The sequence below is a fragment of the Pristiophorus japonicus genome, chromosome 1, assembly GCF_044704955.1.
Source record: "Pristiophorus japonicus isolate sPriJap1 chromosome 1, sPriJap1.hap1, whole genome shotgun sequence".
Lineage (NCBI taxonomy): Eukaryota > Metazoa > Chordata > Chondrichthyes > Pristiophoridae > Pristiophorus > Pristiophorus japonicus.
In genome coordinates this window covers 298,696,637-298,713,668 of record NC_091977.1, presented here as the reverse complement: position 1 = coordinate 298,713,668, position 17,032 = coordinate 298,696,637, and the positions used below count along the sequence as shown (strand labels likewise).

Here is a 17,032-nt window from a genome sequence, read left to right as displayed (position 1 = left end):
GTCTGGTCGAGGACACTGATGTTGGTGCGCCTGTCCTCCCAGGGGATTTGCAGGATCTTGTGGAGACATCGTTGGTGGTATATCTCCAACGACTTGAAGTGCCTTCTATACATCGTCCATGCCTCAGATCCATACAGGAGGGCGGGTATTACTACAGCCCTGTAGACCATGAGCTTGGTGGTAGATTTGAGGGCCTGGTCTTCAAACACTCTTTTCCTCAGACGGCCGAAGGCTGCACTAGCGCACTGGAGTCGATATTGAATCTCCGCATCAAAGTCTGCCTTTGTTAATAAGAGGCTCTCGAGACTATAGACTATAGAGAAATAGCCAGACGGATAACTTCATAGCTTCCATTTAACTTCAGCATTTTATTCTTTATTATCCAGGGCACCAGCTGTTATTTAAAAATTTGTGCAGACGAAGAGATATGATTAATATTCATCACCGACAACATGTTGAGAGGCTTCAGATCTGGTCTGGTGTCGTAATTATCAGATATTTAGGGTTCCTCAATTGAACTTCCAATGTGAAAATTACTTTTGACTGGTGGATTTCACTAGCCCTACTTTGGTTATATAAATAAATTGCCATCAACTGGAAATTACTGTAAGCAATGTTGCCATTTGAATGCTTAATGTGCTTGTATCAAATTCTTCCCTCCACTACTGTAGCAGAGGCATTAAACCCATTTATTTCAAATGCATGAACACAGTAATTTCCAGTATTTGTGACAACCATAGAGAACTATTGTTAATGCTACATTCAATCCTGAAAACCATCTCCTTTAGAGATTGCCCGATTGCCTGACCTTTATTTTACAAGATTATGTTTATGGGCTACTGTGTACAAAACAAGTTTCTGCCAAAATATCAAATGCAATCAAAAGGAACAACTTAAAAACTCTAGAGCGGTAACTTTGTTTTCTCGTTTGAGATCATCAATATAAAGATAAATGTATTATATAATTAATTAAAGCATTTCTATATTGCCTAGTCAGGCTACATGACTTTGGAACCTGCTGTGCATGTCCTTCACTTTTTACTAGCCAGGTAATTTGACTTTCTTCCTTTGAAGATGATTTTAACTTGGCCTAGTCAGTGTTAATGAAGATATAACAGCCTCAAAATGAGATCGGTAGGCTTACCACCCCAATCCTGGTTGGTTTACCGCCCCAATCCCGTTGACACTTTGGCTATTGCCATTTGAAAAAAGACCTTCTGCTGAGCGGCTGACACTCCTACCTGTTTCAAGCCCCTTTCAATAGGCAAGTCGGGGTCCTATGACATACAAATAGGGTCACCAACCCTCCAGGATTGTCCTGGAGTCTTCAGGAATTAGATTAATCTCTTGGACACTGCTGCGAGCAACACAAGAGAAAAATCACGGGGGCATTAAAAGAATTGTGCGTTTTAAAAATTTTCTTTGAACATTTCCGTTTATTATTTATAAAAATCTCCCAAGTCTCCTCCACCCTCACCTTTGACCAACAAGTGCGAGGAGCTCATGGACTTCTTTGTCTCTAAGTTTGAGAGCATCCGATCAACTGCCTCTGTTGTTTCCTTTCCTTCCCTTAGCCCACAAGGCCAAACTTTCTCCAAGGTTCCCCTCTGCCCTAGCCCTGAACTCGCATCTTTCTCCAGTTTCTCGCAGATCTCCCCTCATGACCGCTCCAAGCTCATCGTGTCCATGAGACCCACTTCCTGCTCCCTTGACCCTATTCTCACTAAACTGCTGAACACCCAACTTCCTTTTCTAGCTCCCATGTTAACTGATATTGTTAATGGTTCTCCCTCCTCAGGTACTGTCCCCCTCTCCTTCAAATCTGTCGCCCCACCTCCAACCTCCCTTTTCTTTCCAAAGTCCTTGAACGTGTTGTCGCCTCCTGAATCCATGCCCATCTTTCTTTAAACTCCATGTTTGAATCCCTCCAATAAGGTTTCTGCCCCTCCCACATTACCAAAACAGATCTTATTAAAGTCACAAATGACATCCTATGTGACTGTGACAAAGGTAGACTAACCCTCCTTGTCTGCAGCCTTTGACACGGTTGGCCTCTCCACCATCATCCAGCTGAGTGGGACTGGTTCCATTCTTACCTGTCTAATCATAGCCAGAGAATCACCAGCAATGGTTTCTCTTCCCTCTCTCGCATCATTACCTCTGGTGGCCCCCAAGGATCTATCCTTCGTCCCCTCCTATTTCTCATCCACATGTTACCCCTTGACGATATCATCCGGAAACACAGAATCAGTTTCCACATGTACGCTGACGACATCCAGCTCTACCTCAACACCATCTCTCTCAACCCCTCCACTGTTTCTAAATTGTCAGACTGCTTGTCTGACATACAATACTGGATGAGCAGAAATTCCCTCCAACTAACTATTGTGGAGACTGAAGACATTATCTTCGGTCGCGGCTACGAACTCCGTTCCATAGCCATCAACTCCATCCCTCTCCCAAGCATCTGTCTGAGGCTGAACCAGAGTGTTCACAACTTTGGTGTCATATTTGACTCTCAAATGAGCTTCTGACCACATATCCACACCATATCTGCTGTGCGGCGGGGACAGGTTGGTGGAGGACCTTTGTCTACGGATGTTTAGTGTAAGGCCTATGCTTTTGTACGCATCACTGAATACGCAGCCCTGAACAACATGGACCATTTCCCATCCCTCAGGTGCCTCTAATCAACAAGAGCAGACATTGACAATGAGATTCAACACCGCTTCCAGTGCGCCAGTGCAACCTTCGGCTACCTGAGGAAAAGAGTGTTCGAAGACCAGGCCCTCAAATCCACCACCAAGCTCATGGTCTACAGGGCTGTAGTAATACCCATCCTCCTGTATGGCTCAGAGACATGGACCATGTACAGTAGACACCTCAAGTCGCTGGAGATATATCACCAACGATGTCTCCACAAGATCCTGCAGGTCCCCTGGGAGGACAGACGCACCAACATTAGCATCCTCGACCAGGCCAACATCCCCAACATTGAAGCACTGACCACACTTGATCAACTCCGCTGGGCAGGCCACATAGTTCACATGCCAGATACGAGACTCCCAAAGCAAGCCTCTACTCGGAACTCTTTCACGGCAAATAAGCCAAAGATGGGCAGAGGAAACGTTACAAGGACACCCTTAAAGCCTCCCTGATAAAGTGCAACATCCCTACTGACACCTGGGAGTCCCTGGCCAAAGACTGCCCTAAGTGGAGGAAGTGCATCCGGGAGGGCGCTGAGCACCTCGAGTCTCATCGCCGAGAGCATGCAGAAATCAAACGCAGGCAGCGGAAAGAGCGTGCGGCAACCCAGTCCCACCCACCCTTTCCCTCAACGACTGTCCCACCTGTGACAGGGACTGTGATTCTCGTATTGGACTGTTCAGTCATGTAAGGACTCATTTTTAGAGTGGAAGCAAGTCTTCCTCGATTCCGAGGGATTGCATAAGATGACCATATCTAAGACCGCCTATTTCCACCTCTGTAACATCACCCACCTCCATCCCTGCCTCAGCTCATCCACTGTTGAAATCCTCAACCATGCCTTTGTTACCTCTAGACTTGACTATTGCAATGCACTCCTGGCTGGCCTCCCATGATCTACTCTATGTAAACTTGTCATCCAAACCTTGGCTGCCCATGTCCTAACTCGCACCAAGTCCCAATTCCCCATCGCCTCTGTGTTCGCTGACCTACATTGGCTTCCGGTTAAGCAACGCCTCGATTTAAAAATTCTCATCCTTGTTTTCAAATCCTTCCATGGCCTCGCCTCTTCCTATCTTGTAATCTCCTCCATGCCCACAACCCCTGTCTGCGCTCCTCTAATTCTGCCCTCTTGAGCATCCTTGATTATAATCGCTCAACAATTGGTGGTCGTGCCTTCAGCTGCTTAGGCCCCAAGCTCTGGAATTCCCTGCCTAAACCTTTCCGCTTCTCTACCTCTCTTTCCTCCTTTAAAACACTCTTTAATACTTACGTCTTCAACCAAGCTTTCGATCATCTGCCCTAATTTCTCCTTATGTGGTTCGGTGTCAAATTTTGTTTTATGACACGCCTGTGAAGTGCCTTGGGACGTTTTACTATGTTAAAGATGCTATATAAATACAAGTTGTTGTTGTTGAATATGGGGGGGGAAAGCTGTTGGACTGACGGTCAAGATTCAATTGGGCAATGAGGAGTCCGTTTGCTCTCCAATTGATGTAGGAAGGTGGAGCACCACGAGGATGGATGTGTAAAGGGATCAATAGCTGGAGTGTGGAGGCGGGGTAGTTGGAAGTGGCTGGTCATGTGATGATCCCTCTAGGAATATGTTGAACCAGAGTTGGCCTGATCACCATTTTAGGACAGAACTGAGCCGTGCACTCTGTGGTAGAGGCCCCAAAAAGGTAAGTTTTAAATTATTTTTTTGTGGGGCCAGACGGAGCAGGAGTGCTCTTATACTGGTTATATTGTTATTCCTGTATATTGTTGGTCTTTGGTTGAAGTGATACCAATTTAAGTTAAAATGTCCAACTTGGAAAATGCACACACATTGTTTGAACAGCCTTCCCCGCTACCTTTAAATCATAAAACAGGTTCCACTTGTGTGATATTAACAAAGGCGGTAATGTATTTTTACAAATTGCAACTCAATTCTTAGATTCAAAACTGAAGAAGAAAATAAAGTTGCTCATCTGGAGCATTTGGGTTTCTCCTTTGAGCCCTGCAAAAATAATCTGGTAGTGCCACCCTGAGCTTTCTACCCTTCACCGCCCCCCACCTTTCCCCGCACTATCGCAAACCCCCTCCCCCAGGACTTCCCTTGCTGCCTTCTGAGCAGCCTCTGGATCGCCTGATATTGCTCCGGCTCGAATCCGGCGAGCTGGGTCAGGACGCTTGTTTGACGGCCGCAGATCACAGGTTCTATTTAAACAAGGCCCGGGCCTGGAAATGGCTCTGGCCCCTGCACTCCTCAACACGGGCGGGCTGACGGTGCTGTCCATGTACACGGAGTTACTTTAGAAATAATTGAGGGAAGAAGACGAAAACAATGAGACAGGAACTCATTGTATGTCATTGTCTTTTAGCATTTGTCCTTTGATAATGATTATAACGGGCTTCCTGTCAGGAAGACCAAGCACATTGAAAAATTGGTCGGGGTTTTCCTCGGAGCTGCTCCCACCGTAACTTCGCCTAAACGGGTTTCTGCCTGACCTGCAGTGGCAGAGCAGGAGCAGCTTTGAGAAAATTCCCAGCCTTTTACGCCCACCCCATTCTGCCAATATCCTACCAGTTCCAGCCTGCACATGATGAGGCGTTTCTTATCAAGTGCGGTCTGATCAACTCCTTCCATTTTCTTTTCAGTAAAGGTGGAAAAATGTCTAAGAAACAAATAAACAGTTTGATTATTAATTAGAGAAGTGGGCGGACATTTCACCGTCAGTGGTGCAAGTTCATAGCTGTGAGTTACAAGGCAGCAAATCTGCCAAGTGGTTCTGATTAACAAACCTGCAATCAAGCAACTATCAAAAAACCTTGACTTAATTCTTTAAAATAAATAATTTGTTATTTATTATCCTTTACTTGCATACAAACACTTTCAACCTAGAGGACACTACAATTGGCCTCAGCACCCCCAAGCAGGTCTAAATCAGCCAGATTCTTGCTCCTGATCCTATCCAGTGACCCTGCTGGAAGCTCGCAGTGCGGTCACGTTAAGTGAAGACATGATAGGACTTGGATACGATGCCACCTGCAGTTGCACAATCCACCAATACTCACTGTCTGCGCTTACAGATAAAGAATGGACACGTGGGTGAGATAGCAGGACACGATTAGAGCCCATGGAACAATGTCCCAACAAGAGTCAGCATCAGCAGGATGGGAGGGAGAAAAGGGGAAGAAAGTTCAAGATTAAAAACCAAGCGGAACACTTACTGTTCGTGTCCCAACTTGCGGAAATTTTAACGCCGCTGTTTTCTTGTGCGGGTGTGACAACCGCCTGGTTCGAGTGGAAGCCTCTTCAATATATGCAAATCGGGGTCCTATCACTTAGATCAGACCCCGGTGCTATTGTAACTGCCTATTCCACCCAGATGCCCTGCTTAGTAAAGCCTGGTGAACACCTAGCAATGACCTTGCCAGGTATGTGTAAAATTTATCTTTGTGGGCCACCGTCGCCCCATGGTCCTGCTCCCTTCCTCCCAATGCCCCCACTTTCCATCCGCGAAATCTTCCTGAATTCGCTGCCCACAATGTACCCCCTGTCCGATCTCAGTCGGCCGAAAGCCAGCGAGGTGCCTCTGGATGCTGTTTTGGGCAGGCCGCTTGCCAGGGTGTTAATGAGGCCCAGCCGTTAATGTGGACCAGGCCGCTCGCTGCGGGCAGCCTGCGCATTGCAGCGTCGTCCCACCCACGAGTTCAAATTACGCCTAACATTTTAGTTCTCTTCCTGCAGTAACATATAGTCGGTATGGCAGAGATGGCATAAAACAGCTGAAAGTGTACTAAACAACATGGGGGCCGAAATTCAGTCCCGCCGCAAAGCTGGCGCACCTACTGTTTTTAAAAAGTTTTTACCGCAGTTTTGGAAGAGATCCCTTCTTTTGTGAAATTCGGCTCTTTGTCTTTTTTTTTTAATCGGCCAGGAAGTTGGCCATTAAGGGGGCAGAAGTGGAGGCAGGTTGGATTTTTCACCGCTGTCACTCAGCAGCGGAGCGGTGGTGATGTTATTGCGTCTCTGCGTCACCATGTATCTCACCTCTGTTAAAGGGAAGAGAATCGGCCATCAGTCGCGATCGGTCACTGGACCACCAGTGTTTTGGCTGGACCAGTGGCCTGGCACCCAAGAGGGGGTGCCAGGTTGCTTGTTGGGGCACAATAGTCCAGCCGACATGGAAGTCGCTTGGCAAAAAAAAATGGCTGCCGCGGCATTGGGCCCTTGCCTTTAATGGCCACCGTGCAGTCAGGGCTTACAGAGGGAATTAAAGGTGCTCTGACAGTAAAAGCTGTCGGCGGCACCGCTCGTCAGCAATAAGATTTTTATGGCTACATTTTGCGGGAGGTGGGGGGGTGCCACCAGTGCGTGTATTGATGATGCACTCACGGCCGCTCAGCAGCGGCGGGGCGGAAGTGGGAACCGCCAGAAAAACCCCCTGCTGAATTTAGCTTGTGATGGCCATTTGACCAGAAATCGGCGGCCGCTCGACAACGCCACATGGCCGCCGCAAACAGGCGGTAACAGGCCTTATTCAGGAGCTGAATTTCAGCCCCATGTCGTTCTTGGCATGAAACACTGGATTATCAGGACATGAATATAGAGCGTAATACACAGCGAGAAGTGGAATCCTAACCTTTATGAGATAAAATAGATAGAGGATGCTATTTGCTGTGATAGGCAATGAAGTAATGGCTGATATCAGTGCAGTTTAAGGCATGGGGTACTGGTTCAATAGCACTTAAGTTCCAGTCGTGTGATGCAACATCACTGCAGTTCAAGTCATGTGATTTGATCGCAGAAATCTCCATTGTTGCTTGTTTGGAAAATATTACTAACACAGACTAAACTGTTCCTATGAACATCATCTATGTCCATTATGCAGATTAACATATGCTGGACTGTGTAGCACAGGGCCACATCTGCCTGCATAACATTGATTACATATCAAAAGTCAAAAGTTCAAAAGTGAAAACTGTAGTGTATGTAGGCACCGTTAGTAATGACTCCACGAGGCAGGGTATGGTACTTAAACTGTGCAGACCTACAGTCCTTTATTAGAAGCTCCTGAGTGACGACAACAAGCTGTGTGTTCCTTTTTATACTGGTTTACCTGCCGTGTGCAGGCAACCCCTGAGTCTCCAGCAACAGCACCCTGTAGTGTACCGGTAAGGTGTGTACAGTACAAGGGTACATTCCATGTTGCATACAGTGTTACAGACATCGCACAGTGAACAGGCATGCCTACACAACAATACTCCCCCCTGAGCATTTTTCATATCCTAGCTGTCATGACCAGGGGAGGTGATCAGTGGTGGGCTATTGGAGGTTGTGGTGAGGGTTGTGTGGTTCCCAGGTGTGACCCCTGTGCTTGAGGCTGGCCTCGTACTTTAGTGGTTTATTATGCATCTGATTCCCCCCATCTTGACTTGTTACTGCCTTGTAACACACTCCAATCTATGCATTACATCATAGCTACAATGCACGCACCAGAATCACTTAAAGTCATTATGATGACACGCAACTTAAAAAAAAATACATATCTTTATTGTTTTCCCCTCTGGGAGATTCGGGCAGCATTCTGAGAATGTGACAATCCAGCTCACCAGGGCCACAAATGGAGCAGGATTTTCACACCAGTGATATTTGCATTTGCTTCTGTATTGCACATAACCTCCCCACATATATAAATTGAAGTATTGTATTTGATAAAGGTGTTACCGACAAGCACTAATCTTTCCTTACCTGGAATTATTTTACATTCAAGTCAAAGTCCATGATAAGGTAATGCGACATCCTGCATAGAGAGTTAAACAATGCAATCCTTTCTTTGCCCAATTAACTTTGTTTACATTGCCTGATTTAGTTCTTTGTACTTATATTTTAAATAAAATACAGTCAAATCAATTTATATACAAATCCAACATATTCAAATTCTGGATATTAGTAAATCATTACCCAGTCCCAATTTGTTCCTCAGTATAGGCTGTCATGGCCATTCCTAATTGAGTTGAGGTTGTTAACATGAACATCATTTGTCCGCTATTTTGGTGAAGACATTGACCAGTTTATTGGAAATGAGCTAACGTCCTCATTATTGTATTGGATAAGGCTACACTAATGGGCATGATCTCACCTCGAATCATTGCAAATAGTTATTTTTTTAGTTTATCCTAATGCAATGCGCAATACAACGTTGTATTTACAATTCTTATATCCCAGAAGGAGGCCATTCCGACCATTACACATGTACTGAAAGTGCTACAGACTTAATTCCATTACTCTGTCCTTTTTCCATACTCTTTTAAGTTTTTACTTTTCAAATACGTATCCACTACCTTTTAAAAGCTATTCTAGCTCTTGCACTGTTTCTGTTCGGGAAAGCCCTGTCCTAAACCCCAACATTAAAAAAAATACTCTTAACCTCTTCCTTCATTCTTTCAGTGATATCTTACATTTATGCCCTCTGGTGATTAGTAGAAATAGTTCTCCCTATTTATCGCACCAAAATCCCTTGTTACTTTGAACATCTCTAATAAATATCCTCTTTAACCTTTTCTGTTCGAGTGAATAGTTTCTTTAGGTTTCTCTAGGCTCTACACATAACTAAATCTCATCCCTGTTATCGCCTTATCATAACCTGTGTCCTCATCATAACCTTGATATCCTAAATTAGACTTCTTAAAACAGGACGCAATATTCTAGTTGCTACCTAACAAGTAATTTGTATATGTTTGGCATGACCTCTTTGTCCCTATTTATAAAACCTTGGATTCCATACAGTTTTTTAATAATATAGTTTTGTTAACATGTTGTCTTCCAAGATTTGTTTAAAGATTTGTGCGTCTCTACTTTGAAGTATTTCTATTCTTCTACTCCTTCTATCATTTTACTATTTAATCTTCTCCTTATTCGTCTTCCCAAAACATATTACTTCACATTCCTTCACATTAAATTTCAGCCAAAATCTATTTGCCCGATCTACTCAAATATCTTTGTCCTGAAATCACGTACAGTCCTCTTCAAAGTTAACCACTTGTTGCTATTTTTGTGCTGGCTGTGGCAGTGCCTTAATGGCCATGAGTACCGTCAACAGAAGCCTGGACTTGTAGGAACCCCACTGCTAGGTTATGTTGACTGGCGGCATCCACGGGGAAGTTGATGAACTGGTTTGCTTTCTCGAACAGAGCACCAGTCGCTTGCTTTATGCAGGTATGTGCAGCTGACTGGCTGACATGTGACACGTCACACCTCACTGCAACCTGGAAAGACCTTGATGTTGAAAAGTTGTGGGTGACCGTCACTTTGCCTGTCGCTGACAGAGAGAGACCAGATGGCAGAGAAGGTCACAGCTTCTCCTCGAGGAGATGTAGCATTCGGCTCAGTTCCCATGGGCTTTAATGACAAATATTGGATATAAGGACAAATCTCTGTTGAAAGTTCAACAGCCTGTTTGTAAAGATGGAAGCGGCCCAAGTGAACCTTGATGGACAGAAGATTCCAACCAGGCCCAACCAATCAAGGGGGATTGGTGTATAAACAGACTTCTTTGGGAAACAATGTCCCAAGAAGCCGACTCCCAACTGGTGAGTAGCAGGAGATGGCTGGCCCGTTTTCTGTAGGGAAATGAGCCAGTTAACTAGATCAGTTTGGAGATCAAAACCCATCACCTGCTATTAAAGACATTGTATCTACATGGGCAAGCCCCGACAGGTGGGAAACCACACAAAGGGGAGCCACTCAATCCAAGATCGGCTGGAAGCAAAACCCATCATCGACCATTTACAGGACATTCTCTAGAAGGGCAGGCCACTCAAACAGAGGCCAAGACAAGGGATCGATCAGCCCATGAAAAGAGACTAGGGTTTTTTGGGGATAAAAGGAAGCCGTTTTGAGAATTCTCTCTCTTGCTACTTCGCTCGCCTCATTGCTCTCACCAAGAAATGAGCACTCCACCATGGGATGGAAGGACGGAACATCATGAAGAGCTGAGCCTTGCAATTCCACCCCAATACGGACCGCAACTCAAACTGAGACTCGAATATTGCATCGGCAGTACAGAACCAGGAGCCATGTCGTACGGGAAGAAGCTGCAAGCAAGTCCACGGGAAATCGGGGTGAGCATTGTCCACACCTACACATCCTTAAGACCACTTAGCTGTGTGAAGGGGCGTTGTGTGTCCTAACCAAACCATAGGGGTTTAGTCTGGGAAGGTTTTTTTCTTGTGTGCTGTATATTATATGTTAGGCCATGGTAACTTAACACGGCAGAGGCTTGTTGGACAAGCCAGGGTTGGACTTTTGTACTGTTTTACACCACTGTGTACTGTTTTACTAGTGGTGCGGTTGAACTTTATTAAACACTATACAATTGAACCTGAAAAACGTTGTCCATGCCAGATCTGTCCATAGTGATCTCTCTCGTCCAGAACTTGTAGTAGGAGGTGTGTTTAGGTACGCCCGAGCAAACCGCTTATAGAGACTGCACAGATCTGCAACAATCTGTTTGGAAAACCTGTTCCACCTTGCACATGATGCCTCTGTGAGCTCCTGATAACTGATTCTGGGTCTGTAGACCCTATGTGAAGGGTAGGGGCGCCTGTGTGCAGCCCCCTCTCCTATGTGGTGCTCTGACAGGACCTGCTGCAGCTCCAGCATATTTCCCTGGCTGTTCATGTTCCTCCTCCACCCCCTGCACACAAGTGGGTTGGTACAAAGACTTCGATTCCTCCTCCATTCACTCACACTCCCTGAAGGAAAATAATTAATTGTGCCACATAACCTCAGTAGTAAAGTCATTAAAGTCCTTCCACAGCACTGAAATCTCACAGGCAGTATAAGTGTTGACCAGTTCTCTCTGCAGCAACTGGCCCCTTTAAACATGGTTCCAGCCTTCACCTCCAAGGATTGCTGGGCAGACCCACCCCTCGGCACAACCCCACCCCTTAGCACCCCAAAATTGCATCGGGGCCCTAATCACATCACAGGATCCTGACTTAAATATCACTGATATGATCAGGACCGCCTTACCCAAGGACCTTGCATAAATGGCACTGACAGCATTGTCATAAGAAATGGGGCGGTAAATCTTACCCTGCGATTTTGGGCAGGACCCCCGAAAGTTTAGTGTCTATAAAAATCTTTTACTATTTCCATTCATGCTTCCTGCCAGTTTTTGCATACTCCATCTTAGCTTTTCTAACATCCTTCTTTGTTTCCCAATTATGTTTTCTATATTTGTGTGAGTTCCTTTTGTATTACCTATATTTTTAAGTCTCTTTTTTCCCCCAAGTGCAATCAGTCAAATAATGAATATAAATGGACTGGAAGTGCAGAGCTCAATCTGAACTTGTTTCTATACCAGCATCATTTAAACAAGCAAAGTTTACCCACGGGTATATGGGTCAGGATTTAACAAGTGCAGGTGAACATGAGCATAAACATAACATGTTTTGATTATGAAATAAAAATGTAAATGCCAAAAAATACAATACAATAAAATCAATATTAAAACAAAACTGCGGCATGTATTCATAAAATGTCCTTATGCAGCTTGACAGGTTGCAATGTAAATCTGGGTATTTTGTTAGTTTTGTTACTACATTAGCTTTGGGGTGGTTAATATTATCAGTCAGCCATTTCAGTATTTTACCTGCATCTGGCTATAAATTCCTGCAGGACGGCATGCATCTTCTTATCCATTCTAGAGTCAGAAACTTTTATGTATTCTTGGATTTCTTCCAACCCCTCTTCCTAAACATGAAGTCAAGACAATGAATAAAGCTGTCAAGACTCCTCCATCCTTTCTGTGCAGTTAGGTCCATTATGCTATGACCAGTTGGAATCCTATAAGACACTCGTTACCACCAATACTGAAACTTCAATAAATGGAACATGCACTGTTTCCATCTTCATACTTCAGATCATTCTGTACAGCGCACTCAATGTTAACAGCAATGACAGATATATGTGTTACATCCATATCATATGGGATCTGTACAGAATAAATTGCACCATTTATTATGGTTGGCCAACCACCTGAACTGATAGTCACATGAAATCCAGCTCCTCTAGCACCAACGCAGCTTTTCCTGATCTCAGACACTGGCTTCTGCTCTACAGTTGCTATACAACTTGTCCAAAAGCAGAAATATTGGTAGCAGCCTTAATGATTGAGGAGATGTGGAAAATAGTGAGACCAAAGCCCTGATATTTACAGGAATAACTCCTAATACTCGACACCTGGAGTATTGTGTACAGTTTTGGTCTCCTTACATAAGGAAAGACATACTTGCCTTAGAGGGAGTGCAACGAAGGTTCACCAGATTGGTTCTTGGGATGAGGGGATTGCCCTATGAGGAGAGATTGAGTAGACTAGGCCTATATTCTCTAACCCCGAGGAAAAGGTGGGTTTGGGTCGGGTGAGAAAATGTGAAAACCGACCCCAGGGTGGGGCAGGGGGCACGTGGCCAATTGCTCTCAGGTGGCCACAGTTTTTAAGGAAGCTGGTAAAAGGTGAGAAGGGCTAAATCCATCAGATAAGTGCCTTTACAGCACTGTTTGTGTGCCAAGAGGAACAGAAGTATTTCCTCCAGGCCCAACAAGCTAAGTTATTTCCAGCCCCACGAGCACCGACTCACCCAATCACTCCCTCTCAATCTCCTCCACCTCCACGTTCTTCCCACTCTCCCGTGATCTCTTCCCCCCAACCACCATCTGCTCCTCCACCATGATCTCTCCCGCTGCAATCTCCCCGCCCACTGCCCCGATCACCATTTGTCATCCTGCAATCTCTCCCCTTTCTGACCATGAGATGCTCCCTGACCCCCAACCATGGTGATCCCTCCTCCCAACGATCGCTGATACATAGAAGGGAGAGGGGACAGATCTTTTGGGGAGCCTTGAATAAATGAAAAAGAGTCAGAGAATGTACCAACAGCTCTAATGCAGGGGGAGCAATTGAATTATTAAGTAATAAAAAACTAACAAGCCTGTCAGCAATTTTGTCCAGGAAGTTAGAACTGTGCAATCGAAAGATTTGGTCCTCCCAGTAGCTCTTGACATAGACACATGGCTTCTTGTTATTAAATGGCAAATAGTAATAATTTCTGCAAGCAAAAGAAAGGAATTCAATCAGAATCAGTCAATACATTTGTTACTAATGTAATAATATCTGAGCCAAAGCTTTGGGGGAGAATTCGGGCCAGAAGGGTCAAAGGTAAATTATACATAGGCCATAAATTCTATATGGTATCTCTGTATAGATTACAACAAAGTGCATTTATAGAATGACTTTAATTGGAGATCTCTGTGCTCCTCCAATTCTGGCTTCTTGAGCATCCCTGATTTCCTTTGCTCCACCATTGGTGTCCGTGCCTTCAGCTGCTTAGGCCATAAACTCTGGAATTCTCTTCCTGAACCTCTATGCCTCTCTCTGTTCCTTTAAGAAACTCCTTAAAATCTACCTCTTTGACCTGTCCTAATATCGCCTAATATTCCACACCTGGAGTACTGTATACAGTTTTGGTCTCCTTACCTAAGGAAGGTATACTTGTCTTAGAGGGTGTGCAACGAAGGTTCACCAGACTAGTTCCTGATCTGAGGGGATTGCCCTATGAGGAGATTTGAGTAGACTAGGCCTATATTTCTTAGAGTTTAACAGAATAAGAGGTGATTTAATTGAAACATAGAAAATGCTTAAGGGCTTGACAGGATAGATACTGGGAAAATGATTCCCCTGGCTGGGGAATCTAGAACACAGGGTCACAGTCTCAGAATAAGGGGTTGGCCATTTAGAACAGAGATGAGAAGAAATTTCTTCACTCAATGGGTTGTAAATCTTTGGAATTCTCTACCTCGGAGAGCTATGGATGCTCAGTCATTGAGTATATTCAAGACAGAGATCGATAAATTTGGAGGAATTAAGGGATATGGGAATAGTATGGGAAGGTGGAGTTGAGGTAGAAGATCAGCTATGATCTTGTTAAATGGCAGAGCAGGCTCGAAGGGTCAAATGGCCTACTCCTGCTCCTATTTCTTATGTTCTTATGTTCTAATGTGCTTCGGTGTTAAATTTTGTTTGATAATGCTCCTGTGAAGCACCATAGGAGATTTTACTGTGTTAAAGGCACGATATAAATGTAAGTTATTGTTATACAAAAATGTCAGAATGCGCAACATAGTGGTATATTCAGACAAAATAGATGCCGTACCAAGAAAGGAGATATTAGGAGGTCCAAAAGGTGGGTTTTAAGAAAGATCTTAAAAGGAGGAGAGGGTGGTGTAAGGAGGGAATTCCAGAACATGGTGTTTGTATGAGTGAAGGCATGGCTACCAATGGTGGGGCAAAAGGAGGGATGTACAAGAGGCCAGAAGCAGAGCAATGGAGCATTCATGGAGGGGGGTTTGTAGAGCTGGAGTTGGTTGCAGAGATAGGGAGGGGCAACCGCATGAAGGGATTTAAACACAGAAATGAACATTTTAAATTGTTGGCGTTGGGTGACCGGGAGCCAATGTAGGTCAGCGAGGTCAGGGCTAATGGGCAAGCAGGACTTGGTGCGGGATAGGTTACAGACAACAGAGTTTTGGACCAGCTAAAGTTTACAGAGTGTGGAGGATGGAATGTCGGCCACGAGAGCCTGGAATAGCAAGAGTATTATTGTTAGAAATATTTTACTTTGTAACTCCGGATCTATTATGTAAAAGCGATGATACTAAGTATCTTGTGCCTGCCACAGTAAGAAAATATAGGTGGTGAGATGCTCGGTGATGTGCCTCATGGTCGCTGTGATCTCCCGAAATTGTTTTGATTGGTTTTGGGGGTTCGAGAAGAAGCTTGCAGGGAACATTAAGACGGATTGCAAAAGTTTCTATAGATATGTAAAGAGAAAAAGGTTAGTAAAGACAAACGTAGGTCCCCTGCAGTCAGAATCAGGGGAAGTCATAACGGGGAACAAAGAAATGGCGGACCAATTGAACAAGTACTTTGGTTCGGTGTTCACTGAGGAGGACACAAACAACCTTCCGGATATAAAAGGGGTCGGAGGGTCTAGTAAGGAGGAGGAACTGAGGGAAATCCTTATTAGTCGGGAAATTGTGTTGGGGAAATTGATGGGATTGAAGGCCGATAAATCCCCAGGGCCTGATGGACTGCATCCCAGAGTACTTAAGGAGGTGGCCTTGGAAATAGTGGATGCATTGACAGTCATTTTCCAACATTCCATTGACTCTGGATCAGTTCCTATCGAGTGGAGGGTAGCCAATGTAACCCCACTTTTTAAAAAAGGAGGGAGAGAGAAAACAGGGAATTACAGACCGGTCAGCCTGACATCGGTAGTGGGTAAAATGATGGAATCAATTATTAAGGATGTCATAGCAGTGCATTTGGAAAGAGGTAATATGATAGGTCCAAGTCAGCATGGATTTGTGAAAGGGAAATCATGCTTGACAAATCTTCTGGAATTTTTTGAGGATGTTTCCAGTAGAGTGGACAAGGGAGAACCAGTTGATGTGGTATATTTGGACTTTCAGAAGGCTTTCGACAAGGTCCCACACAAGAGATTAATGTGCAAAGTTAAAGCACATGGGATTGGGGGTAGTGTGCTGACATGGATTGAGAACTGGTTGTCAGACAGGAAGCAAAGAGTAGGAGTAAATGAGGACTTTTCAGAATGGCAGGCAGTGACTAGTGGGGTACCGCAAGGTTCTGTGCTGGGGCCCCAGCTGTTTACACTGTACATTAATGATTTAGACGAGGGGATTAAATGTAGTATCTCCAAATTTGCGGATGACACTAAGTTGGGTGGCAGTGTGAGCTGCAAGGAGGATTCTATGAGGCTGCAGAGCGACTTGGATAGGTGAGTTGAGTGGGCAAATGCATGGCAGATGAAGTATAATGTGGATAAATGTGAGGTTATCCACTTTGGTGGTAAAAACAGAGAGACAGACTATTATCTGAATGGTGACAGATTAGGAAAAGGGCAGGTGCAAAGAGACCTGGGTGTCATGGTACATCAGTCATTGAAGGTTGGCATGCAGGTACAGCAGGCGGTTAAGAAAGCAAATGGCATGTTGGCCTTCATAGCGAGGGGAATTGAGTACAAGGGCAGGGAGGTGTTGCTACAATTGTACAGGGCCTTGGTGAGGCCACACCTGGAGTATTGTGTACAGTTTTGGTCTCCTAACCTGAGGAAGGACATTCTTGCTATTGAGGGAGTGCAGCGAAGGTTCACCAGACTGATTCCCGGGATGGCGGGACTGACCTATCAAGAAAGACTGGATCAACTGGGCTTGTATTCACTGGAGTTCAGAAGAATGAGAGGGGACCTTATAGAA

The 17,032-nt window shown here is 44.8% G+C and overlaps 1 protein-coding gene across 1 annotated transcript in view; it reads right to left on the bottom strand.

Annotated features, from left to right (window-relative positions):
• The window catches only part of fer1l6 (fer-1 like family member 6), a 232,082-nt gene that overhangs the window by 152,758 nt on the left and 62,292 nt on the right, over positions 1–17,032 (bottom strand). Inside the window, exons 14-16 of the mRNA XM_070879557.1 lie at positions 13,686–13,806; positions 12,351–12,451; positions 5,273–5,363 (exon numbers count right to left, since the gene is read on the bottom strand). Coding sequence (XP_070735658.1) covers positions 5,273–5,363; positions 12,351–12,451; positions 13,686–13,806 — 313 coding nt within the window. The remainder of the gene's footprint in view (positions 1–5,272; positions 5,364–12,350; positions 12,452–13,685; positions 13,807–17,032) is intronic.